The sequence below is a fragment of the Engystomops pustulosus genome, chromosome 6 (genome assembly GCF_040894005.1).
Source record: "Engystomops pustulosus chromosome 6, aEngPut4.maternal, whole genome shotgun sequence".
Classification (NCBI taxonomy): domain Eukaryota; kingdom Metazoa; phylum Chordata; class Amphibia; order Anura; family Leptodactylidae; genus Engystomops; species Engystomops pustulosus.
The window spans coordinates 122,359,998-122,387,758 of record NC_092416.1 but is presented as its reverse complement, the minus strand read 5'-3'; the positions used below and the strand labels follow the sequence as shown (position 1 = coordinate 122,387,758).

General features: G+C 42.8%; 1 protein-coding gene across 3 annotated transcripts; it reads right to left on the bottom strand.

The window, feature by feature from the left end:
• Positions 1 to 1,497: 1,497 nt before the first annotated feature.
• Positions 1,498 to 16,591, bottom strand: TPX2 (TPX2 microtubule nucleation factor). Of its 3 annotated transcripts, none has more exons than XM_072110762.1 (17): positions 16,447 to 16,591; positions 15,411 to 15,552; positions 11,935 to 12,015; positions 9,952 to 10,027; positions 7,431 to 7,547; positions 7,192 to 7,311; positions 6,978 to 7,111; positions 6,740 to 6,897; positions 5,907 to 6,084; positions 5,683 to 5,821; positions 4,014 to 4,230; positions 3,832 to 3,930; positions 3,125 to 3,298; positions 2,887 to 3,033; positions 2,695 to 2,806; positions 2,193 to 2,380; positions 1,498 to 1,849 (listed from the first exon to the last, which is right to left on the bottom strand). In XM_072110762.1, exons 2-17 carry the CDS (start codon positions 15,505 to 15,507, stop codon positions 1,739 to 1,741), a joined length of 2,148 nt encoding a protein of 715 aa, XP_071966863.1. In that variant the 5' UTR covers positions 15,508 to 15,552; positions 16,447 to 16,591; the 3' UTR covers positions 1,498 to 1,738. The 3 variants fall into 3 exon arrangements, with proteins under 3 accessions (XP_071966863.1, XP_071966866.1, XP_071966865.1); XM_072110765.1 differs by having other exon boundaries at positions 2,193 to 2,359; XM_072110764.1 differs by having other exon boundaries at positions 15,411 to 15,547; positions 16,447 to 16,579.
• Positions 16,592 to 27,761: the final 11,170 nt, after the last annotated feature.

The window sequence follows — 27,761 nt, the reverse complement described above, 5'->3', positions numbered from 1 at the left end:
ATCAATAGGTACACCATAAATCGTTCTGGCTGCTATGATGCTTAAATTGCATTTCTTTATTCAAGTCCAATACATTGTGTGCGTGCTGGTCATGGTATACTCTATTTAAAGGGTTTTTTTTTTTAACTGAATTTTAAATACTGACTCATCTTCTAATTTTCAAAACCATTAGGTTTCCATGCCCTCGTTTACCCTCATCCCCTCAGTAGGTATCCTGTAGTCATCTCGTTGTCCCATAAGCGTCAAAATTCCTCTTTGCTGGCAGGTCCCTTGTTTGCATGCATTACCTGAGAACGCAGCCACATGTGATGACACAGTCAGCTGTGGGGAGGATATAGACACACAGGATCAGGGACAAACAGCCAAGTAACATACATTGGCTGGAAATCCCCCTTTAAGCTACTGGATGGAATAGAGTACCAAACACATGGACCAGTAGTGCTCAAGGAGAGCTGTCATGTTGTACAAATCCTGTACAACTTTAGCCACATTTCGCTAATACTAATGTTTGAATTGAATGGTCTTACATACAGAAATGATTAGTCTAATGTAAAGTGACACCTGTATTGTGCTTACAGTTCCCATAGGCCCAGTCCTTTGCAGATCGACCATTTAAAAAAAGCAAAAAGAACAGATGGGAAACTTCCATAACTGCAAGTCCATGAGAACAGATGGCAAACAGAAGTCATTTTCCTTTAGTATCAGGTCTCAATTGTTCTCTTCCATTACATTAGAACAATTTTTGTGTGTTTTACAATGAAAAAAGGTTTAATTATTAACAATTGAAAAAAAAATTGGTGTCTGCAAAAACTTAAAGGACACCTGTCATCAGGTCTGTGTCACTTGTCACTACCTGTTGGAGCAGCTGACAAGGATCCATCCCAGCCTTTATCTAGTCATATGCATTTAAAGGAAACCTACCACTTCTGAAGGTAGGTATGAGATGCAAATACCGGACACTCAGCTCCGGCACCAGCTCAGCCTGAGCTGGTGCCCGGTGTTTACATCTCATACCTACCTTCAGAAGTGGTAGGTTTCCTTTAAATCAGGTTTGTGGAGTGTGTGAATGGACTAAATGCACAGAGAATCACTACTGTTCATAGTAATTTCTTTGACATTGCCTGCTGCTGATTGGACAGTATAGGAGATTAGCATAACACACACCTCTAGCTCCTCATCTCTGGATCTGAACATAGATTTCAATGGTCAGATACAATTACTGATATCTTTGCTATGCACTGCTATGTCTTGTTTATAGATTCTCTCCTCTTTACGCTGCTGGATAGGAAGCATTTATGGCGCTAGTGATCTCTGCCGCCCCATGCAGTACAGTGTACATGTGAGAAATCTGACCAGACAGGAAGACCTGTCCAAACATAGTCAGGATTGATATATGGTCATATACCATGCCAACCAAAAAGCACAAAACAGCATTACTGCTAGAGACTGGTTAAAATTATATCTGAAATATATTTGTTAATAAAACTGCATAAACAGTTACAGGATTATGTTATGTTTATTATGGAATTTCCATATACAATAGTGAAAAAGAACATAAACAGAAAACCCTACAAAACAAGAAACTAATATTTACAGAGACTATACATAACCCTTCAGGATATTTCCCCTTACATAAACTTTTTTTTTATCCTCCCAGTCCATTTTTCATAGATTGTTGTATTTATGGACATAACACTTTAAAAATGCAAGACAGCGCATCCCAGGACCTCACAAGCCACTAAATTTGAAATCGGTCAGAGAAGTTAGGAGATTTAGGGACAGTCAGGGGAACGTCACTGGCTTTGATTTCAACTGGCTTGAATTTCCTTACTGGCTGAGCCTTGTGAACCTAAAGAAATAGGAAAAAGAAGAAATGATTGATTAGATGTCTTCAACAGGCTTCCCTCAAAAAGTATTTTACCCTCACCACCGGGGCTGAGCCGACTGCAGATGCTGACAAAACACAATGGGACGATTTGTCAGATTTAAATAGTTTGTGGCAATAAGTTACTATGGACAACAAATTTTAAATTTCACAAATGCACCAAAAGCTATGCTGTTTGTTATGGGCAACACAGGCCATTCTCTTAGACCGGCCTTTAGAAATGGATCTACAGTGAGCTCCGCAGTAGTAACTGCAGAACACCACGATTTATCATTACTACAATGTTTAAGAGTAACAGGCCACATACCAGTTCATGTCTCAGTCTTTCAATTTCTTCCTTCTCCTGCTCTTCTTGCTTCCTTAGTTCTTCCTCTTCCATTAGGGATTTCAAGGCTTCCATTTCTGCAAGACGCCTTTCAAATTCCTGCCTTTCCTTGGCACGTCTCTCCGTGGCCAGCTCAAAACTATCTTGGACTATAGAACCAGAAAGGCTTTCTAAGTTTGGAAACAAAGGAGAGGATTGGTGCAACAGGGAGAAAAGGTGGGAAGCCAATGGATAGGTTATTCAAACAAAGCATGACCTGTCTGCAGTGCCTAGAGATAGGACCAACAGGTGGAATAGTTATGCCAAGTTAAGAAATTGAAACTGTATACAAGTTTTTTCCCCCATATCATCCAAGTAGAATTGGCATGCCCACCAAAACACTCCTATGTTTGATACAGAAGATTTTTGTTTAGGAATCACAATTGTGGGCAGGACTGAAGCTTAAGAAGAACCAAACCCCTTCATGAGACAAGTAACTACCCACCTGACAATATTCGGCTGTCTTTCTTGGGGATAAATGGCTCTTGATGAGTTACAGTGTTTGGACGTGCCTTGAAAACAGTCATTTCCTTCTGCTGCTTCTGTTCTTCTTTAACCTGGAGTTGGCAGAGAAACTTGTATAATCCTTTGAACAGCAATCTCTACAATCCTAAAGCCTGAGCTCTAAGAATCTCACCTGTTGCTTCCACTTCTGCAGTTTTTGTTCGCCACGTTTATCGATCTTCAAGTCAAAGGGGGCTTGGTGCGTCAACTCCTTCACCTTTTTCTCAGGCAGAGCAATGTGGTCAAAGTCTGGCAGAGGCTGTGCCTTGAATTTGGGAACCTTGAACAGATTACAATAGAAAAAAAACCCAACATCTTAGGAAAGCAGCAATCTTTGGAGCAAGTAACTCCAACACGGTGTGCTAGCTTACTTCTGCATTTCTGAGCTGGTCCAGTTTTTTCTCTTTTTCTTCCATTCTTTGGCGGTCACGTTCAGCGAATGAGAAGGGGCACACTTCCATTTGCTTCTGCTCAATCAACTTTGGTTTAAAGGGTATTCCATAATGGGGCATGGGATTGGCTTTTATGACTGGTACATGCTCCTCCTACAAATACCAGAACGTTTAGTTGAAAAAAAAATTTCTTCAATGTATAAAAAGCAGCACTAAAATAAAATAGCTTTTAGAATTTTTCCCAGTTTCTACTTTATTGGGGTTAGGGGTGTTTGAGATCTTCCACTCCCGGTGGGTGCAAAAGAAATTCAGGAAACTGCATAATTGATCATTTTCTGCCTTTAATTACATGAGGTGTCAAGAGACTGGAGGACCAAGGCACAGGAATAGAAAAACCAAAGAAAGGCAGGGAGCACCCACCCCCTGCTGAGAAAGTTTTACCAGTGTGGGAAACCCCTTTAGGTTGGAAACACGTTTGTGGACTTCTATAAGGGTGTAAAGTACCAAATCAGGCACTCATTTCATAAAGCTCTTACATAGGAGCACACTTAAAATATGCATAACAGTGTGTATGAAGAAACACTACTGGCGATGGCTACACTTATAAGTACACTTCTAAAACTGCACCCTCAACTCATAGTGGCTGGTGAAGGCATATTATGCACTTGTTTCAGAAGAGAACTTGCCTTAATTTCATCCCAGGTTTGTACACGCATTCTATTCTTAAGTGCAAAAGCTGGAGACTGTGGAACGGTTAATGGCAGCTCCTTCTTCCCGGGAACCCCCTGAAATGGAAAATTGATCTAGTTTAAAAAGTGACAGGTAAAATGTGATAAGGCAAAAATGTGGTAGTTTGAGGTAAACTGACCACTATATCAGCCAATATCTTGCTGGGACACGGTTTGGAATGAAAGGTGAATGTCTCTTCTTCCTCTCCATCCTTTTTCTCTCGCTGCTGAAGGCGTTTCTCAATTTCCAGGTTAAAGCCTATTGGCTTGGTAGGTTCCTTAACAGGGGGTTTCTTTGGAAGGATAGGTCCACTTTCCAAGATCTTAGTGTTGAGCTCCTGAGCTTTAAATTTATATCTATAGAAAAAAAAAAAATCATAAAGAACTGGAGTAACATCACTTCTGTTTTAGACTACACATTAAAAGCAACTTTTAATGTACAATACAAGATTTTACCTTCACAATGTTTGACAAGCTAATGGGCAACCAAAAAAATAATTTACCACCTTAAAGGCTGCATTTTCCATGTTCATGTTTGCCGGTGCAGTTTGAAGCCAAAAGTAGGTGCGGATAACAGAGTATATCAAAGATGTAACTACATTCCTGGTTTTGGCTTCAAAAACTGATTAAGGGATCACAGCCTTAATTCCTAATCCACAATTCCCCCATAGACACTTTATAAATTTAAGCAGAACACTTTGCCTTTAAAGTAAAAGACAGCATCAGGGTGGCTTCAACTTGCAATCCCTGTGACCCATTCACACTTGCCTCTCCTGTTAAACCCATTTCCCCCCACACTTAATCCAATCACAGCATACCTTCTCATTCTCTCCACAGCCTAAAGCTACTCTTAAAAAGAAAAGTTTTGGTCCCTGAAAGAGTTTGTGTATCCAGAGGAGCTAATGACTAGGCACACTCCATAAATCCAAAAAAAATCAGTACAAGCAAGAAAGTGTCAGTTCTCTACTCCACATTCTGTCATGAGGAATCTCACCACCCCTTTTCTTCAGGTTAGGAATAAAGGTCTTCTGGGTTCAGCAACCTTCTCCCAGTCTCCACTTACTGGACCAAAGTGTGCACCCAGTCTCACATTTGTGCCCAAGGTTCACTATCCTCCCTGTATCGGAGATAACGGACAGAGTGCAGAACAAAAGTTTCTTCTTTCTAGAATGGTCGGTTTTAAATATGTAGCAAGAAACTTTTGTATTTCAACACCGGAACACACGTCAAACACCAAGCCCCGGAAGAAGCCTGAAGAGGCGAAACCTGGGTTGAGCAAGGTGTTTGGAGTCTTTGATTTGATATGTGCGCTTTTTAAATATGCCTTTGAGAGTATATACAATAAATTGTTTGTACCCTTTATTGTGGTGTTCTACACTGTCCGTAATCTCACTTTCTTGCTTGTTAAAGCTACTCTTAACCTTTTATTAACCACTGGCACTGTTCCCTCTTCTTATAAAACATCCAACTATTACCCTTCTTAAAAGTCATATCTAAACCAGCCTTCCATCTTTGAAAGCAACTAAGACTTTACTTTCTTCCTGCTTTTAGCATTAAGTCTTTTCCTCCTGTGCTCATCCCACTGAGAGATCAGCTTCTAAAAAAAGACTTGCAGGTTTGGCGTTTGACCCAAGTGGTCTACTGGAAGTTTCTAGCGAATAAAGAAATACGTTTCAACACCGGCGAGCGAAGACTGATCTTTCTACTTCACCAATACAAATAAATCTTTGCCTATTTTACATCCTGCACCTCTACAAAGCCTTTATAAATGTTTGAAGTGAGGCGAGCACCTTCCTTGGGGTTACTTACTGCTGCAGTTTTGTCAACTCTTCCTCTTCCAGTTCAGCCGTACTCTTGCAGTTAACTGGCCTGTGCCGCTGCTTGGTCTGTAATAGAGGGGTCTTTGGGTGCGTGAGCTTTAATTTCACAGCTTTCACAGGTGAAGGACCTGTAACAACAATATGCAAAAATTGATTGTGGTGGCTTTTAGGCATAGGAGTTATGCATGAAATGAAACTACCTCATCCACCAACCTTCCATTTCCTTTTTTCGACTACGCAAGTGGAAGCGTTGTGGCGTCTTTTTACTGAAGGCCAAAACTTGCTCAGCTGTAGATACATACTCCCCTGTGGTCTCCTCAAGTTTCCTCTTGTTACCACGAGATAGGTTGAAAGGTTTGGGGATGGTGCGACCTCCTTTTGGTATATGGGCCTGAAAATAAGATTAGGAATATATGCCAATTTCCCTCTTGTCAAAAGCTCAGTTTTGGCTTTTGATTAGACACATTCAAGAACGCAGCTATTCCCAAAAAGAAAAAAAATTGGGATGGCATCCCTCACCCATGTAATCATTAAAGCAGCCATTAATTTTCCACAATTTTTCGGCATTAAATGCTTCATTACAAGAGGCGATTTGAAAATCAAGGCAAATGGAAAGGGATTTGTTTGTTTAGCACCAAGCACACTTGCACATTGGTGCTGAAAATAGTCTGGAGAAAATTCCTTCATACAGGGCACTACTATTCTCCTGCCCAAGACCCGATTACATCAGGTAAGAGGAGGGAATAAGCACCACCACAAAGCACAAATCATAAGCCAAAGGAGCGCCAAGTGACTTGGATGATGTTCACAGGAGCACCCAAACCTCATTTACATATTTTTTATAAAACGCTTTACTCCAAATTGAAGGATGTTCCATGCTAATGAAGATAAGATCCCATTCCAGGATCATAGCGCCAACATCTAAGTGTGCTCACTACTAAACACTGACTCAAATGGTTTATTTCCTTTAATGTGAAAGCCCTGACAACATTTCCAGGTTTCACCTATACTTTCAAAGATTTACAGTACTTCTCAAAAATACTCACTGGAGATGGGGGATGTTTGCGAAGCTCAGAAGTAAAGTCAACTTGTTTGTACTGCTCCCCACTGTTCTCATCTTGAGGTCGCTTTATACGATCATCAGTGTGGAAATGAATGTCTACAGGCTTGGTGACCTGAACTGGTGCCTTCTTTATGAGCCGACCTTTAGAGAAAAGCAAAATCTTGAATACATGACCAACACAGTAAGACAGTCTTCATGCTACAGAAGTTACATTCTTCTACCTGCTCCAGCAAGTGCAGATTTCAAGGACTCCTCATTCTTCTTAAGTCTTTCTGCAAGTTCCTGCTGAAGTTGCTGCACCTTCTCAAGTTCTTGTTCTTCCGAGTTCTTTACTTTTAAGGGAATATTTCTTCTCCTAGAGGAATAGATAAAGTTACAGAGGCTTCCGAATCCAAAATTAGGACTAGCTGTACACTTCAATTACAAGAGGCCTACTTAAGAACTGTTGGGGTTGAGGGCAACGACTGCATGGACTTCCCTTTAGGGGAAGTTTCCAACCCACTAGTTGAAACTCCTTTCTTCATGTTTTCTGGGGATTTGCATCGAATGGCATTCCTGAAAAAAAAAAAAAATATATATAATATATATATATATATATATATATATATATATATTTTACAGGGTCCATAGATGCTCATTTGGCCCTGCGTTTCTGAAGTATAGTTGACACTTACAACCGCTGCCGTTTATAGGGATGATGCTCTTCCTGTTTAGGGGTGACCTTCTTCCTTTCAGCTCGGATTTTTGCCATTTTCTGGCTTCTCTGTTGTGCAGACAAACGTTTTGATGACCTTGGCATGGTGAAAAGAAATCTTGTTAACAGTTGACTTCTGCAGCAAGGATTTTCCATTTTATTAAAATTAAATGAAGACCCAATATGTTTTGAAACAAACAAAAATAAAATAATAATCTACATGTAAATGTTAGCACGTGTACGAACAACATGGGGGAACCTTCTATACTTTTGTACACCTGCATCTCTCTCCAATATGTGTTTTACGGTCTTCAAACTGGATAAGGCAGTAATATCTTAAGCCAGCCCCCACAGGTAGGGTATGAAATCCTTTCCAGCATTCTCATTATGTTAAAATGCATAAGCAAATTACATGGAGAATCACTCCGTCTTGGGGTCTGAAGTACCTAAAAGCATGCTTTGGGTATTTTATATGAGAATACAGGCAGTCCCCAGGTTATGTACAAGATAGGTTCCATAGGTTTGTTCTTATGTTGAATTTGTATGCAAGTCGAAACTGTATATTGTATAACTGTAGATCCAGACAGAAAAAAATGTTTTGCCCCATTGACAAATGGAGTTTAACTTTTTTTGCTGCATTGGGACCAGGGATCAATAAAGCTTCATTACAGACACCTTACAGATGATTATTGCAGCCTGGGACTAAAGTAACATCGAGAGAGCTTCACCAGAGGTCACAGGGGTCCGTCTAACTAGGAATAGTCTGTAAGTCAGGTGTCCTTAAGTAGGGGACGGCCTGTATACTCAAATCACATCAGGTTTGTGACCTAGGTCACCAATACCCAACTTCCCTGTCAAGATCTTAGACCAGGGGTCCCCAAACTTTTTACATAGGGGGACGTTCATTGTCCCTCTCAGACCGTTGGAGGGCCGGATAAATAGCAGTACATGTGACCGCATCTGTAATACACTGCCCCCCCCCTCAATTATTTAATATACTGCACCCCCTTGTGAACTATTTTATATACTGGCCCAATGAATTAATTAATTGGGTTAATTAATTATTAATATACTGGGACCTCTCCATTAATTATTGAATATGTTGCCCCTCCACCATTAGTTTTATATGTCCCCCCCCCCCCGCACCATTAGTTATTTTATATGCCCCCCACCATTAGTTATTTTTTTTTATTTGCCCCCACCATTAGTTATTTTATATGATGCTCCCATAATGAATTATTTCATATATTAGGGCCCCCCCGCTGGCACAATGTTTTTACTACTGCTTAAAAAAAAAAAAAATTAAAAAACCCTATACTTACCTCTGGCTCCCGCGTCTTCTTTCTTCTTGCGGCTGCCGGACAGGAAAAGGTGCGCGGCCGCGTGATGATGTCATCACGCGGCCGCGCATGCAGGTTCAAAGAGCGATGTGCGCCGGGGTGGTTTCCTGGCCACATCGCTCCACCTGCAATAATTGTGCACGAGCGGCCATTTCCGGCCGCATCGAGCACTATACTGTGACTGGCAGGAGCTTTCTGTCCGGACAGACGGAAGCCCCTGCCCGACTTCCACGGGCCGCATGTGGCCCGCAGTTTGGGGACCCCTGTGTTAGACACTAATGAGGTTGTTTATTTTAGGTTATATACTTTATATCCAAGAGGGAGAGACATTTGGACATTTTGTCAAAGGATCACATTACTATGTGACACTCAAAAGGGAAATAGTGAAACACCATCACCACATTTACCCCTCAATATTTTAAGAGTTTTAAAAGTAAAAATTTTGTGTACACCTTTTTCGTGTACACCTTCTTTATGATGCACTGCACAAAACTTTGTATATGCAGCTCGAAGGTCATAAATTTTGATTATTCAGCAACAAAGCAACGCATTCATAAAAAAAAAAAAAAAAAAAAAAAAAAAAAGTGAAAATAGTAATACACATTTAGAAAAGCAGTTGGTTTTATTTCTGCTTAAATCTACTGCAAAGTATGCCAATACGTTTCCAAGGTGTTAAATGGAAAACAATGCCTCCTATCCCACATGTTTTTAGACTTTCTTGGTCATACTTAGTGTTAAGGGGGTTGCCTTTCAAGGTAGCAAAAAGAGGCCTTGTTTTCCATTTAACACCTTGCATATTTCCCAGAATTCCCAAGTGAAGCATCTATGGCTTTAAGTCTCCACACTCCTATAAGGCAGTCTTAATTGGCAATCTCTCCATAAGAAGAACACCTACCTACTGACCTCAATCTCCTGCAGTGAGCAGGGTTATCTAAAAGCCTTCTGGGTCTGTCATCTTCAGACAGATGAGGAGGCCAGTGATTTACTATCCATACCTAGAGAACATTCCAATTAAAAATCATGCTCCGAGAAGAGTAGACCATCCAGGGACTGTCTGGTGACTTTACACAACCTACAGACAGGTTTGCTTTAAGCCAACATTTGATTAAAAATTTGAATTGTGCTGCACAGTGAAGTGCAGCAATTTTCTTCAAAAGTTACCTTCTGGCCTGTGATTTTGGAGTCTTCAGCTGTTGCTTTGACTTCCCCGAATCATTGTGGCTGACTGCAATCTCATCTGCCAAAACAACCAAGATGTTAAGTAAAATACAATGGATTCCAACATCTAGAAGTTTTCCTTGTGCTTCACAATGGGAATAATTTGTTCAGGGTGATGTGCACAGTTTACTTTTTGGCCTAAATGCAGAATTGTGTGTGAGGAAAACAAATTTTTTAATATATATCTCAAGTTCTTCAATGTGCTTGCTGCCCCCTATGTGTGGAGGAAGAGCAACACTGCACATCAGGCTGCTCTAATCACCCCCACTGTCAAGCATGGTAGTGGCAGAGTCATGCTGTGGAATGCTTTGCTTCAGCAGGGAAGCTGGTCCGAGATGAGGAAGGCTGCAAATACAGGATAATCCTGGAGGAAAACCTGTTAGAGGCTGCGAGGACCTTAAAGGGGTATTCTCGTCTGGGCATTAACATTCAGTTTGATTAATCTGCCATTAATAAACATTTCTTCAATTAGATGTTATTAAAAATAATGTTCCTGTGTGAAGATTATTTCTCATAAATGTAGTCATATGGTCCCTTAGAAACGAGATAGCTTCCCCGGATACGGCCACCTCTGCTGGAGTGATTGCACAAATAAACAAAAGGTTATTGTATATAAAATGTCCTGGAGTTACTACATGTCGCACAGCCACCCTATGGTAATGATTGCTCAATCCAGGAGGTCCGGCAGGACCCTATAGCGCAAGTCTGGCCACCGCTGCCAGAGTGCTACGTGGTCGTATCCGAGGAAGCTATCTGGTTTCTAAGGGACAACATGGCTATGTTTATGGGAAATTATCTTCACACAGGAACATTTTTTTTAATAACATCCAATTGAAGAAATGTTTATATATGGCAGATTAATGAAACTGAATGTGAATGCCGAGACGAGAATACCCCTTTAACTATAAAGCCAAAGCTACAATGGAATGTTTTACATTAAAATATATTCCTGCATTACTTAACTGTCACAGGCCAGACCTAAATCCCACTGAAAATCAGTGGCTTGACTTGAAAATTGCTTTAAAAAAAAAGTTCTCCAACCAATGTGATCGAGCTGGAGTTATGCCGAGAAGTGGGTAGGTATTCCAGCCTCATGATGCCTCTAAAAAACCTGCAGCTGCCATTGCAGCCAAAAGGTGGTTCTACAAAGAATAGACTAAGAAAGCATAGCACACTTTCAAGTTCTCTCATTTGCAAAACACACAGCATTTCACAAATACAAGCCCAACCTGTCTCTCAGAGTAGACTCTTGCAGGTAGACAGCAGTCCGCAGATTAACTGTGCACAGGTTTTGGTCAATGCCACAATAGATATATATACGATGAGAATAGTGTGCAATTTACAGAATACAATTCATGTACAACTCTGCTTATTTTTGTGAAGGTCACTGTATACATACATTATATATCATGTACTGATAAACAGTTTGAGTATAATACAGAATATATCTCAGTACAAGTACAGAATTTAAACACATTCACATGACCCTAAGGAAACTTATGTACTGGCAGTGGCCACGCGAAGATAGACAGTACTGTACATGGGGAAAAGATAGGACATGTCCATATTTCGTGGTGTCACAGGGGCAGTGCACAGTGGAGAGGGGGGGGGGGTCAACCGTCCTCTGCATCGTGGCTGACGTATGCATGTAGTCTAATTATTTACTCATAAAATTCACACAATGAATAAAATTGGAAATGATCTGCAACCCTGGCAAGTCAAAAATCTTTTGCATAATTCTATATAAAGTGTAGAACAGGCAGGGCAGCGGTAAAGCTTCTTTAGTTTGAATTGCACATTTCTGACTTTGCTTCAGACTAAACTGTCCATTTATTTGTCTATTTTAATCTGAAGAAATTAAGTTTTATCAGTAAAATGCAAGTTCTACATTTTTATAGACGTCTGAATCTACAGTAAGCACATTACCTGTATGCATCTGTGTTGTGTTCTCAAAGCCAGCACCCTCTAGGGCATGAGCTGGGGGAAGGTTTTCACCAGTCACTTGGTCTGTAACACAATAATAAAAGCAAGTTATAGTCCATAAAGCATAAAAAAGCCAGGTGTTATGCTCCCATATTAAAGTCTCTCCATCCATAAATAACCAAATGGCACAATTGTATAGTTTCCATCCAGTAGTTTCTCAGGTACGAATGCAGAAAGTGGGTCAAGTACATACCACTGCTTGTCCTTGTACCTTGGAAGACAGTTTTATACATAAGGTATGATAAGGTTATGTACTCCAATTGCTCAGTTGTGGAGGTGAAGTGCAGAATTTTTTACTAGACTCCTTTCACTTACTGGTTTCTTGCGTGCCTGAATTGTGTTTCCTGGGTATAGTGTCCCATTACCAGCACATCTCACTGAGGAAAGCCTTATAGAAAGAAAATGCATAGCTCTGCTGTGGTATGCTCCCATTACAACACTGAATGTGGAAGACACAGATGCTCCCAAACAAAGCAGTGATATACAAGCTCAGAAACTGCCCAGAAAAATTTGGTCACATGAAGAATATGGTATGATTCAAATTTAACACATTACTCCCCAAAGATACAGAGCAATGATACCAGAAGTCTGCTCGGTAGGTTGATACAGTTCCTTAGCCAATACAACCTCAGAAAATAGTCAAGATAGGAAGCACATGTGGGTTCCCTTTAATGATGGGAAAATGTATTGAGGGCTCCATGTCTGACACGCCACAAACAATAGGCCAGGCTGAACACCCACTTTCAGGCAGCAGAAGTGTTAAATAGGTTTTCCCATGAAAGAAAACATCACTAGGGGATTGAAATGTGAGTTAATACAGATCATTTTAACCCCTTTACAATTTTATTGACGTTTTAGATTCCATCACTCAGTGACCATCAGTGTAAAATCCCAGGGTGTGGGTGGGCCTCTCTAAGCCGACGCATTATTATCCATCTATTTCTTTGGGGTGACATTGTGGTTATGATTATCAGGGTACAGGTGTATATACACTCATCTGGCTTCTGACATTGTACCAACACTGACAAATAAAAAGATGAAGGTCAGATGCATGAGAGGACACAGGCCGAGAGACTTTCATGCTGATTTCTGCTACATCTTACAGACAAGTGATCTGGGGGAAGGGGGAGGCAGGCACATATCTGCTTGTCCTGGGAGGATGTGAATCAGCGAGTCCACAATCTCACACAAATCAAAGATTGTGGCCCGACCCCAAGCCAGGAGTTACAAGGTGGTGTCAGGTGGGGGTTTGCAATTGAAATTGTGTACACCAGGACTGATAGAGACAGGTTGGACCTATACCTGTGAAATGCTGCATTTTGGTTAGCAGTGAATTAGAGAATGTTATTTTGTTAACTGGAGTATGTACAAGAAACTTGTCTTTGTGGAAATCCCCTTTTAATGAATGTTCTATAGGTTTGCTTTTGTTATTAGCATGTTCAGGGTTCACCAATTTTGGGCCACAGCAATGGAATTTCTACACATTCTGATATGTCATGGTCAGTATGACAAGATTTCAGCAGATTTGTTCTGTACTACGCTCTCGAGGTTGTGACATCCTGAAAGGAGCAAGACACTCCTACCATAAAGATGTGTGGTTTGCAGTGCTACGCCATTTAATATTGTTTTTCGCTCAGCACATGAAGAATCTTTGTGTTACAAATACGATGAATATTGAGTCTATGTATGTTACTCCTGATAATGACATACCACAATAACAAAGTTAAAGAAAAAGTCAAAATACTGTGTTTTTTTTTTTTTTTTTAAGAACAAAACACCATAATATACGGTAACTCCAAGTAAATCAAACTTCTGTGAAATTAAACTGTCCACTTAGGAAGCAAAATTGACCAATAATCAATTTTACATGCAACTACCAAGACACCCTCAAGAAGTGCTCCGGCAGGTGGTGGCTATAGACCAGAGGTAGCGGACCTATGGCACGACAGGTGCCAGAGATGGCACCCTGAGCCCTATCTGTGGGCACCCAGGCCATCACCAAAGAGGACACAACGGATCTTCATGGATTCCCAGACAGCCCAGGACTTTCTGCGCTCACGGCTGTCTTAAAGCGACAGTGCTGCCTGAGACTACAAGAGGAATGGGAAGGTATGGGCAGATCTTGATTATCATTGTAGCTTCAGCTCCAGGCACAAAAATTCTTCCTATTCAGGGGAACTTGAATTTGTCACCGCTTCTTTCTACTGTATTGGTGTTCTTAGGATACCGATACGATTGAAAAGCTATCACAGAGAAGGGAGCACAAAGTTACTGGTTACATTGTACTTAAATGTTGACACTTTGGGATAAATAAGTGGGTTTTGGTTGTAGTCTGGGCACTCAGTGTCTAAAAGGTTTGCCATCACTGACATAGACCAATTCTCAGGTCCAATGTTTTGGTCAATTTTGACTGTTGGTGGTGACTTCACACTTGTGGTAGCGTGCAACGGACTGCACAACCCATACAAGTGGTTCAGGTAGTGCAGCTCATCCAGGATGGCACATCAATGCAATGTTTGCCGTGTCTGTTTGGTAGTGGCCAGAGGCACTAACAAGATGCATGGAGGGGGCAGTAGGAAGAGAACAACCCAGAAGCAGGACTTCTACTTCCACCTTTGTGCAAAGAGGACCTGTAGGGAGGAGCACTGCCAGAACCCTGCAATATTACCTCCAGCAGGCCACAAATGTGTGTGTCTGCACAAACTGATAGAAACCAACTCCATGAAAAAGTGTACAGATGGAGGTTGTGCTCAGAGACCAACACCGTGCAGGACGCTTGGCAGAGAACACAACATTCTTCAGTATAACCGGTTTGGCAGTGGGACTAATGGTGTGGCGTGGCATTTGTTTGGAGGGCCGCACAGCACTCCATATGCTCGCCAGAGGTAGCCCAACTGCCATAAGTTACTGAGATGACCCCTTGTGAGACCATATGCTGGTGTGGTTGGCCCAGTGTTGCTCCAGGACAATGCTAGACCTCATGTGCCTGGAGCGTCAGCTGTTCCTGCAAGATAAAGGCATTAAAGCTATGGACAGGCCACACTTGTCCCAGATGTGCTCAATCCGATTCAGGTCTTGGGAACATCACTTCTCACTCTCCACCAATGTCACATTGCACCACAGACTGTCCAGTAGATGGCAGATGCTTTAGCACGGGAATGGAAGGAGATACCGCAGACCCACAACCTCATCAGGAGCATGCCGAGGTACTGTAGGGAGGTCATACAGGCACATGGGAGGCTCATTTTGACTTCAAGAACATTACAAAGTTGGACCAGCCTTTAGTGCCTTTTCCACTTTAAATTTGTGTGTAATTCCAAATACAGGCCTTCATTGGTTAATAAATTTGACGTCCATTGATAGTTTTGCGATTTTGTTTCCATAAAGCAGTTTAAAAAAAAATGTATTTTGATACTTACCAAACCAAGAATCTGCATTCTGATCATCATTATAGAAAGAACCAATATTGAATGTGGAAGGAGCATCATAAGAGTAGTTTTCTTTTAAGCCTGACATGACTTGCTCTTCCTTAAATCTTCAGTAGTTCGTTAATGGTCTGCTCTACCAGAGAAAGAAAAAGAAAGGAGATACATCTGTAACACAATATATTTTAGGAATCCCTTTCAACCGCCAATCATATATACCTTTAACAGTTGTCATACATTGCTTTCTATCTTATTCACTTGAATAGACAAGTCCTGTCTGTGAGACTGGGTCCATGTGTGTGAACTATAACTGCCAGCTGTCACCCAACAGACCATCAATGTTGTCATGTGCATGGTGCACATTACTGCTGACAGCACTGGCAATAACCGGCTGAGAAGGGGGTTACACTGTGGGAGTTAGGGAGAGCCGCAGGAAGGGTGCGCATAGAATCACCACTGCACCCATCATATGGGGATACACCAAGCAATGAGTATTCATAAGATGTATCCACAAACACTATCAAGCCCCTAAAGAACAGAAATGTTCAAGACAAGACAGCCAGCCTAGAACAATGCACTTACACAGCTCCACCATTATTTGGGGCCATACCTGAACCTATTAAAATTACATGTCCATCCACCATATCTACAGTCTAGTGCTCCCCTTCATTAAGTCAGTCATCCAGTGCTGGCCTCAATAGACCCCTGCCCCACTGCTGCTGAGGACCCCTTTAATATCCAATCTACTCCCTTAATTCTACGTTATTTAACAACTACATCCTAGCTTGGTCTCCCAAAAACACATCCCCCCCCCCCCCAATCACATGGTGCTCACAAGTGGATGCCCTAGACCAGTAGATCCACTGGATCACCTTTCCATGTGACTCTCAGAGTGATCGTGTCATGTAAAATGCCCTACTACCGAGCAGCCCGATAAATCCATATATCTCGCCCCAAATACCGCCACCCCTAAAGCCGGAACACAACCGGTCATCGCCCTACACGCAGAGGCCACAGGCTAAATCCTTACCCGCCGTCTCCGGTCGATTCCCCAAACGCCAGGGCTGCTCACCGGCCCCGCTGCTGCTCCTCTAACTACGATCCCGAACGTTATTAATTTAAAATGTCTCGCTCATTCCAAAACGACCAATCAGAGCGTCCTGCATCACAGCGTCTCCTGATTGGCCCGTCAATGGGGCGGCTTGAAGCAGTGGAATCCTGGGAAATGTAGTAAGTGGATGATTATAATAAAGTAACTACATGCCGCTATACAACTACATCTCCCAGAATACATCGCGATTGTGCCTCCCTCAAAGGGCTTTCCTTTATGCCAGGCTCTATCACATTGGTGTTTTTCACATTCCTGGTTCAGTAATTTCTTCGGATGACGTCGCTGATACGGACATGGAGACAAAACACTGCAGAGACAAAACTCAACGGAAGCGCTGCACTAACACCAGTGTGAAACTACCCAAAGGACGCATTCATAAGATGCATTGCGCCGCGTTTGTAGATGCGTTTTTGACGGATTCCACAGACTTCAACCTTGATCACACGTTGAAATAACATTGTTGGTCCATTGCATTTGCTAAAACGCAATGTTACTTCAACGTGATCAAGGCTTAAGCCTTTGGTATCCTTCATAAACGCATCAAAAACCGCAACGCATCGTGTGAATGCGCCGAGAGAGAATGTATTTCTTGTGACGCAGAACTCAGCTGCTGCAAAACCACTAAAGATGAAACCTGTGTCAATTATGAGGTTCTGCAGAATGGGAACTTATATCCTCCTGAAAGTCCACACTTTAGGTACATTCACACAGAATATGCTTGCTCGGTGGTAGCCAGGTGTGCATAGGGCAGTGTTCTAGAGAAACGGAGGGATGAGCGCTGCTAACCCGGCCCCGTGGCCGACTCCTGGTTTTAGTAGGCCCCTGTGTGACAAAGCCTTAGTGAGCCCCTTTGCAGTGAACTCACGCGGCGACATTAAAAATTCAGAAACTAAAACGGTCTCCTGTTTATCATACCAAATAGCCCCCTAATGGTTATTTTATATAACCTCCCCTCTCCATAGAAAACAGGGCCGCACACGAGGGAAAAATAGAGCATGCTCTATCATTTCCCCGTGTGCGGCGCAGAACTGAGCTGTCTATGGAGGCGTATATCTATACGTCCCACAGATGGCTGTGTAAATGTGGCCTTAGGCCGCAGCCACACATGGTGTTTTGAAATGCAAAAGAAAGGTTCCCCCCAAGATCACACATTTGAAAGAGATTTATCAGAAGTATCTGAAAGCAGAACTGTGAAGGGCATTGTGTCACACGTAATCGGATTCGCCAGCTTTCACACGACACACATCGGGGGCAGCTGTCGAATGATCTGACGGATTTGAACAAACTGCGGTATTTAACTTTAAAATTGTGTCGCAAACCAAGCACTTACATGCACCAGGAAGAAGAAGAACTTCGGCGGACCTGAGCGGAGAGCCAAGCATGCAGGCCCATAGTGAAGATCGACACGATCCATGTGCGTCAGACATCCTGGATCAGAGATCGCGACGTGGACAGGTAAGTAAATGTGCCCCAATGTGTGATTGGGGTGGAGCCACCTGTGATTGTGGCCTGAGGGTGTGTTCACATGTGGCAATAACGCATGCATTTAAATAAAAATGGAACACGTCGTATTTCAGATGCGTAAAAACACAAGTGGGAAAGGCTTAGCCCAAACTACTAAAATACATGCATTATGGAATGAGCAACATGGGGGAGATTTATCAAAGTGATATTCCGTATATACTAGAGTATAAGCCGACTTGAATATAACACAAGGCTCCTAATTTTACCACAAAAAACTGGAAAAAAAACCTATGGATTCGAGTATAAGCTTATGGCGGGAAACATATTTGTCACAGCCTTCCCCCAGTATATAGCTATTCAGCCCCCTGCACACCACTATATAGCCAGCCCCTTGCCCCCCAGTACATAGCTATCCAACCCCCTGCCCCCCCCCCAGTATATAGCTATTCAGCCCCCTGTCCCCCAGTATATAGCTAGCAAGCTCCCTGCCACCCAGTATGTAGACAGCCAACCTGAAGTACATAGCCAGCCCTCACTATATAGCCAGCCATCCCCAGTATGCCCAGCACATAAAAAAAGAAAGTTAATACTCACCTTTCTGACTCCCCCCAAGCAGGTCTTCTCTTCTTAATGCTGCCATCATATTGTGTGTGCCAGCAGGCACACACACACTCTGATGTCAGTGGCGGCCAACGTCATAGCCTGTGCTTTAATGCAAATGTAAACCTGGAGGGAGAGACTTAAACTGGGTAGACAGAGGTAACTCTGAACCAGACGTCTCAAGGTAGAGGGAAACAAAAGGGGACAAGAGCGCTCTCCTTGTGTAGTATGGTAAACTATATATTAATAATTAAAATAATAAGTGGGTGCTCACCTTAGAGCACAATAAAATGTGCATGTAGAATGAAGAGGGATATTTCCCGGCGCCGACCTTCTTCACCTATATTTGCCCAGGTCGAGGCCAATAGGTTTTTGCAGCTTGTTTGTTTCTGAGTTCCAGTGCTGGGACGGGATGCGGTCGCGCTTTATCAAGGAAAAAACTCCCCGGTAGGTCTTGTTAAAATTCTTAATTTTATTGCTACGCGTTTCGGTCCGGAACCCGGACCTTCGTCAGGCATAAAAAATACATTACAATTAGCAGGGGTTTATATACATATAGGAAATATACTTGAAAATGAGGCTCATAATGGTTTCCGGTCATGTGATGAACAGGGCTCGGCAGGTTACCGGGCGTCGTTCAATATAATCTATTAACATGAGAAATCTATTAGATTGTCATTAGGAACACAGTATGATCAGATTTCATAATGAACAATGCGTGTTTGAGTTAGTTTATCTCCATTATTTGTATATAGAGACAGTTACATCGTATAACGGGACATGCGGCGTGTCACGGTTCCTATGGCAACTAGATGCACTCAGGAAATATCAGGAAGTAGGGGAAGACCATGGTATGCCTAGTTGGAGAACTGACTCTTAGGCAGATATACTATAAGGAAATGAGGTAAAAAATGAAGGATACAGTCAGGGGATCTTATTATAGTTTGAGCTGCTCTATTTTGTGTTTATTTGACGCGGCAGCATGGGCTCCGGAGCTGTTATAGGGGTTGTCATGGCAACAAAATACACTACGGAAGCCGTGATGGAACAAAAGGCCTGCAGTTCTTCGGCAAGATGATTGATGGTTTCTTTCTGTTGGATGCATAGGGTGAGTATAGAACGAGTCTCAGGAAATGTCTAGCGATCATCTAAGTTTAGAGGAGTAAGTTAGAGGAGTGGGGGGATTCTTCTTTTGTTTTAGTTGATCGGAGAGTCGTGGATTTATGATTGTGATTTTTATAGATGCATGATTCACTAAGACTTTATTGTACTTATATGTTATTGTTAGAGATCTAGTGTGAAAATTAATTTCTTGTTATACTGATTCTATTGTTTCGTTTAACCCGTAGGGGTGAAGTGTATCTAGTCTGAAGATCCAATAGGATTCTCTTCGGTTTAATGTTTTAATTCTATTCCTGGTGTCTCGTGGAATTTGTTCAATCGGGGTAACTTTAATTTTTCCAAAGTCCCTCTCATGTTCGTGAAGTAAATGCTTTGAGAGGCTCTGTTTTAGGAATCCTATTTTGGTTTTGTGTCGGTGACCATTCATACGTACTCGAAGGGTCTGAATGGTTCGACCCACGTACTGTAGACCACAGACACAATCAACCAGGTAGATAACATAATCAGATGCACACGATAGTGCTTGTTTTATTTTGAATTCTTCTTTTGTTTTATTTGATCGGAAAGTAGTGGATTTATGATTAATAATCTCGCAACAGAGGCATTTTTTATGACCACATTTCGTTACTCCTTGTGGGGCATTTATTTTCGAACTTTTAGGTTCGAAAATAAATGCCCCACAAGGAGTAACGAAATGTGGTCATAAAAAATGCCTCTGTTGCGAGATTATTAATCATAAATCCACTACTTTCCGATCAAATAAAACAAAAGAAGAATTCAAAATAAAACAAGCACTATCGTGTGCATCTGATTATGTTATCTACCTGGTTGATTGTGCCTGTGGTCTACAGTACGTGGGTCGAACCATTCAGACCCTTCGAGTACGTATGAATGGTCACCGACACAAAACCAAAATAGGATTCCTAAAACAGAGCCTCTCAAAGCATTTACTTCACGAACATGAGAGGGACTTTGGAAAAATTAAAGTTACCCCGATTGAACAAATTCCACGAGACACCAGGAATAGAATTAAAACATTAAACCGAAGAGAATCCTATTGGATCTTCAGACTAGATACACTTCACCCCTACGGGTTAAACGAAACAATAGAATCAGTATAACAAGAAATTAATTTTCACACTAGATCTCTAACAATAACATATAAGTACAATAAAGTCTTAGTGAATCATGCATCTATAAAAATCACAATCATAAATCCATCAATCATCTTGCCGAAGAACTGCAGGCCTTTTGTTCCATCACGGCTTCCGTAGTGTATTTTGTTGCCATGACAACCCCTATAACAGCTCCGGAGCCCATGCTGCCGCGTCAAATAAACACAAAATAGAGCAGCTCAAACTATAATAAGATCCCCTGACTGTATCCTTCATTTTTTACCTCATTTCCTTATAGTATATCTGCCTAAGAGTCAGTTCTCCAACTAGGCATACCATGGTCTTCCCCTACTTCCTGATATTTCCTGAGTGCATCTAGTTGCCATAGGAACCATGACACGCCGCATGTCCCGTTATACGATGTAACTGTCTCTATATACAAATAATGGAGATAAACTAACTCAAACACGCATTGTTCATTATGAAATCTGATCATACTGTGTTCCTAATGACAATCTAATAGATTTCTCATGTTAATAGATTATATTGAACGACGCCCGGTAACCTGCCGAGCCCCGTTCATCACATGACCGGAAACCATTATGAGCCTCATTTTCAAGTATATTTCCTATATGTATATAAACCCCTGCTAATTGTAATGTATTTTTTATGCCTGACGAAGGTCCGGGTTCCGGACCGAAACGCGTAGCAATAAAATTAAGAATTTTAACAAGACCTACAGGGGAGTTTTTTCCTTGATAAAGCGCGACCGCATCCCGTCCCAGCACTGGAACTCAGAAACAAACAAATAGCCTGTGCTTTGCAACTATGCACGGACCTGCCGTTGCCAGACGTAAGAAGAGAAGACCTTTAGAATTGTGAGTACAGACGGTCCCCTACTTAAGTACACCCGACTTACAGACGACCCCTAGTTACAGACGGACCCCTCTGCCAGACGTAAGAAGAGAAGACCTTTGGAATGGTGAGTACAGACGGTCCCCTACTTAAGTACACCCGACTTACAGACGACCCCTAGTTACAGACGGACCCCTCTGCCCACTGTGACCTCTGGTGAAGCTCTCTGGATGCTTTACTATAGTCCCAGACTGCATTAATCATTCATTTAGCCCTAAAATTTACACATATCCAAAAGATAAAAAGAGAAACCCCACCATAAAATTTGTTCTGCAGTACAGAGACCCACATGTGGATGTTGATTGTTTTAGAAAGGAAGCCTTACAGCTGCCAGGATTTTAGTTTTCCCATTGGTCCCTTTTGTAGGCTATAAAATTTTCGTTTTTTTTTCGTTATTGAGGCGATGTGATGGCATTTTTTTGGCGGGATGAGATGCTTTTTCCAGTGTTACCATTTTGGGGTTGTTATACCCTATTGCTGAAAGGTTTAGTAACTTTTTTGAGGGCAGGAGTAGAAAAGCATCAATTCTGTACTGGATTTTTAAATTTTTTTTTTGGGTGTTCACTGTATAGACCAATAATCATGTTATTTTTATTCTATGGGTCGATACAATTATGGGGATACCATACATTAATATTTTTTCTTTTGTTTTACTAAATTTGTCAAATAAAACCCTAATGTGGGTAAAATCTATCATTTTTGCAATGTCGTCTTCCAAATGGCATAACATTTTTAATTTATTGGCTATGGAGCTGGTTCATGGCTTGTTTTTTGCAGGACATGTTGTACTTTGCAACGTCATTCTGGAGTAGATATGTTTTTTGATCACATTTTATTGCATCTTTTGTGGGATTGTATAGGTAAAAATCATAATTTTTGGCCGGTTTTTAACAGTTTTTTTTAACGGCGTTCATAGTGCAGGTTCAATAATTATTTACTTTTATTCTACGGGTTGTTATGAACGCAGTGATACTATATATGTGGGGTTTGTGTTATGATTTAGACTTTTTTGGGGTCATATGTCTCTTTATATGTTATGGGGCTTCTGGACATTTTTAATGATTTATATTGAATAACATTTTTTTTTACTTTTTTCCTATTTCCACCATGGGATATGAACAAGCAATCATCTGATATACTGATGTAATACTGATGTATTGCAGGCTATTAGCAGTGTCAGTCACTTCTGCAGATGTCCCGCAGCATGCTGCTTTGCCTAACTAGTGACAGCCGAATAGTCAACATCTGGCAGAGGGATGAGTTTTGGCTCTCCACCCTCTTGGACCCTCGCTACTGGTCAAAAATGGGTGACTTTTTTCCAGCTGCCGAGAGGGAGGAACAACTGGTGTACTATAGAGAAATACTGAAAACACATGCAACACCCCTGCCGATACAAGGCAGAGGGGTTGTTGCAAATACGTCCCAATATGTAGCTTGCAACCTGTGTGGAGTCTGATCAACCCCACAGCAAGTCACTACACAACACGGGGAACACTGCAGCGGTAGATCCTGCCTGGGAAGGCAGGAGTTAATTGTTAATTGTGATGTCATTCCATCAGCCAATCACAGCTGTTATCATATTGTATTGTAAGCTGGGATGAAATTGGAGTAACCACCACCTGACCAGTGGGATAATAAAACCCCTGGTCAGGAAAGTTCTAGAGAACAGTCTCTGAGAGAGAGCAGTTGCTCAGAAGACTGACAAGAGTCAGTCAGACAGACTAGTTCAGTTGGTCTCTGAGGGAGACCAGTACAGTGCAGCCAGTAAACCAGATCAGACCAGTCTAGTCAGACAGAGGAGAGCCAGCTCATTGCCTGAGCAGCTCTGAGGAGTTAGTGAGAGAAAAGGGGTATCATCCTACCTTCAAGGGTGATATCTGAAGTAACCCAGGACAAGCTGAAGCATCCTACTAGGACACAGCTATCTCCCAGCCTGCCCTTGCATCCAGGCTGGTGATCAATCCCTGTGGTTCCCTCTTCAAGTGCATCCCCAGCATTTTCCTATTTGTCAAGATTCGTTTGGCACGTTATCCACCTTTACTGTTGGTTCCAAAAAAGAACTGTAAGTTGCTTTTAGACAACGTCTGCCTCCGTCTGCTCCCTGCTACTACGGCTGTCACCATCACGGGCACCCTATCCACTACACAGGACTCATACTCCAAACCCCAAAGGGTTGCCCCAGGGAGAACCACTATAACCGTCTCTCCCTCATTATTTCTTGCCAACACCACCTGCCAGGCTGGAGGACAGGTCCCCATACCAAGCACCGTGACACTAGCGTGCCTAGGCCGCAACCGCCAGCCACTCCGGTACTGCGGGCCCGGCTGTCTCCAGGCCCCAAGAAAAAGGCTAGGCCCCGGTGGGGGATGTTGCACACAGTTTGCTGCTTGCTATGTGCGCCATTGTCCATCCCCTGTCATGTCTAACCGAGGGTTTCCTGGCAGTGATCGCTCACTTACTATTGCAACAGCTGCTGTGCGGAGATGGGGGGTAGGAGCATTAGCAGCTCCATCAGCAACAGCTTAAAGGGAACCTGTCACCAGGAGACCCATTTTTAGCACTCCCCCAGTCACCACAGAGCATAGTACATACGTTGCCAAAGTGTTTTTGTATTAAAAATTGGTTTTACAGAAAAAAAGATATGTTATATTGTACCTTTCATTAGCATCTGCTGTGTGACTAGGCAGTTGCCAATTGGGAGGGGCTGGAAAAGAGCAGTTCCCCCCCACCCTTGGGATTCAGCTACTCCATGTGACCTTTTCAAATATATGAAAACACCCGTCACTTGGCTTAGCGACGCCCCCCGCTCCTCTACAGCCAATCCTGAGTGAGGGGAGTTATTCATATATTTGAAAAGGTCACATGTTTCCCAAGGGTGGGGGGAACTGCTCCTTTCCAGCCCCTCCTATTGGGCAACTGCCTAGTCACACAGCAGATGCTAATGAAAGGTACAATATAACATATCTTTTTTTCTGTAAAACCAATTTTTTATACAAAAACACTTTGGCAGTGTATGTAGTATGCTCTGTGGGGACTGGAGGAGTGCTAAAAATGGGTCTTCTGGTGACAGGTTCCCTTTAAGTCTGGAGTCCTTAATGAACAACTTCCTTCACCTGCCTAGTGAGGAGGGTAGCCGCCACCAGCAGCAGCAGGACATGGAGCAAATCCTGCACCAGCAGGTGGTGGCCTACTTGGACAGCACTTTACCCCCCCAGGTAGAGGATCCCCTGGACGACTGGGCAGCCTAACTTGGTGCGTGGCCGCAACTTGCGGAGTTTGCAGTAGAGAAACTGTCCTGCCCGGCCAGTAGTGTGGTAGAGATATATTGGCAAAAATACCGGGTTAGTGTAGGACGCGCTTCCCACTACCGAGTACCGGAACCCGGTTAGACACTTCATACCCTCTCTACCAAACTTCTGACCTCTGCTCCAACGCACTAGACACAAGTTGAGCAGACCTTATAATCCCAATGATATCTCTTTAAGTATCATATTTCACTAGGGGCGCCGCCCGTGTCTCTCTTTCTATTTTCTCGGACATTAGTGTGGCATCAGTGCGGGTGTTCAGTGCGGCGGGGGCCATCATGACCCCAAGGAGAACCTGACCTTTGTAATTGTGCCACTCTGTGGGCTCCTTCTGCTGCCGCCACCTCGACACTCTATCATTATGCTGCTCTGTGACTTACCATGGTGCTGCCACCTCCACTCTGTCATTTTGCCACTCTGTGGGCTCCTGCTGCTGCCGCCACCTCCACACAATTTCATTGTGCAACTCTGTGGCTTACCAGGTTGCCACCACCTCCGCTCTGTCATTGTGCCACTCTGTGTGCTCCTGCTGCTGCCGCCACCTCCATACTCTATCATTGTGCCACTCTGTGGCTTACCAGGCTGCTGCTACCTCCACACTCTATCATTGTGCGAGTCTGTGGGCTCCTGCTGCTGCTGACGCCACCTCCACACTCTATCATTGTGCCACTCTGTGGGCTACCAGGTTGCTGCCACCTTCACACTTTGTGAAGACTCTGTGGGCTCCTGCTGCTGTCGCCACCTCCACACTCTATCATTGTGCCACTCTGTGGATTTCCATGTTGCTGCCACCTGTGGACTCCTGCTGCTGCTTCTGCTGACACCACCTCCACACTCTATCATTGTGCCACTCTGTGGCTTTCCATGTTGCTGCCACCATGTTGCTGCCACCTGTGGGCTCCTGCTGCTGCTTCTGCTGACGCCACCTCCACACTCTATCATTGTGCCACTCTGTGGCTTTCCATGTTGCTGCCACCATGTTGCTGCCACCTGTGGGCTCCTGCTGCTACTTCTGTTGACGCCACCTCCACACTATCATTGTGCCACTCTGTGGCCTACCATGTTGCCGCCACCTCCTTTATTTGTCATTGTGCCACTCTGCGGCCTACTCATGCTGCTGCCAACCGTCCGCTGTCTCCCTGTGATTTCCATAATGCTGTTTTCACCCTCCACCGCTCTATGACGTTGCCACTGTGTTTAGTTTTCCCCTTCATTTCATCTGTCAGAAGGAATGAAAAGCCTGAGGATTGATATCCAAAAGCAGGAGTGGATACAGAACATAGAGGTCATCTCTGTTTTGGATCCACTCCTGTTTGTTTTTGGCTTTAGCAATACTAATGATGGATTACTGACCGTTTGAAAGTGGACACTGACGGATGAAATGAAGAGCAAATTGATCAGTGACACCAATGAAAAATTACTACAGACACCCTCTGCACTCTTTTGGGGGGTTTCTACATGTATCTGCGTTTAACAGAACAGGTTCTGTCGTAATCTATGGAATCATCTGATGTCAGTGTAAAAAGAGTGCACTCTTTGATGTTATAGTAGGATCTTGGCCCTCAGCTGGGTCCTTTCGAGCTGGTACAGACGTTACCTCGTCAGGCTGCATTCCCACTTCACTTATTTGGTGAAGTTGGCCTCTGTAAGTGCACATGGAATTGAAGAGTGAAGCGATTCTAAGAGCGGCGGCTGTCATGTGCGTGTCATACTAAAACACAGCATTGTTTGAAGACCAAACCATACTCCCTATGCATATTTAAGCATGCACAACGTTCTACAACAGCCAGGAAATACCTGTTTTTTTACGCGATTTGTCATGATTCAATTCGGGTCGAATCAAATTTTTTTTTTTAATTCTGTGAATTGGGTCCAGGCGAATTTCAACAAATTCGCCCATATCTACTCATCTCACAAGGGTAGTGGATTGGTGCAGACATGGCCCATACAAAGCCTGATTGACCCTGAAGCAGAGCCAAACTAGTGTCCTCCTCCCATGTCTCCCGTGGGTTGGTAGGACTCACTGGACAGGACTGAACTCACATCCAACAATCTTTCTAAAACTAAAGATCTTCCGTGGTAGTTCGGCCGTCTCAGCGAAATCGCCTTCCCCTTCTCCCATGTTTCACATACTGGAAAACCCTGACTTTGCACCAGGGATCATGGACCCACCTTTCAGAAACTGGGCACGTTAGGGCAACACCCGTGATGCACCAGGTGGCAACGAATGGTAGAGAGCAACAGTCCTCTCTTCACTGGAGGGAGTACCCCCACTGACTGACTGGCAATGCACACAACTAACATATTACCTTTCCTCACCATTAGGGTGAAATAGTTTTCCCTTACATGTTTGAATTGTATTTTCTCCACCTGTATTGTATTTTTATTCTTAACAACAAAAACAAATAAACTCAAATATGCAAAATATTATTCATATATTGATCGTTACTTTTGGGATATCTAACATGTTTTGTTGTTTATTTTATGGGGAAAGGGGGTGATTTGAACTTTTAGGATTTTTTTTTAGTTTTTTAGACCCACTAGGGTATTTTACACTAGGGGGTTTGATCATTCCTACCATATACTGCCATACTACAGTATAACATTATATGGCGTTTTTGCATATGATCTGTCACAATATGCCACCGATCTTCAGAAATAACAATGCCTGTTGTCTCATACAGCCTGTCAAGGCGAGGGATCATCACTCCCC

Coding starts and splice junctions, on each gene's coding strand:
- TPX2 (XM_072110762.1), bottom strand. CDS start 15,507: ATGTCAGGCTTAAAAGAAAACTACTCTTATGATGCTCCTTCCACATTC. Junction 10,028..11,934: donor CACAACACAGATGCATACAG/GTAATGTGCTTA, acceptor TTGTTTTGGCAG/ATGAGATTGCAGTCAGCCAC. Junction 5,822..5,906: donor TCGAAAAAAGGAAATGGAAG/GTTGGTGGATGA, acceptor TTGTTGTTACAG/GTCCTTCACCTGTGAAAGCT.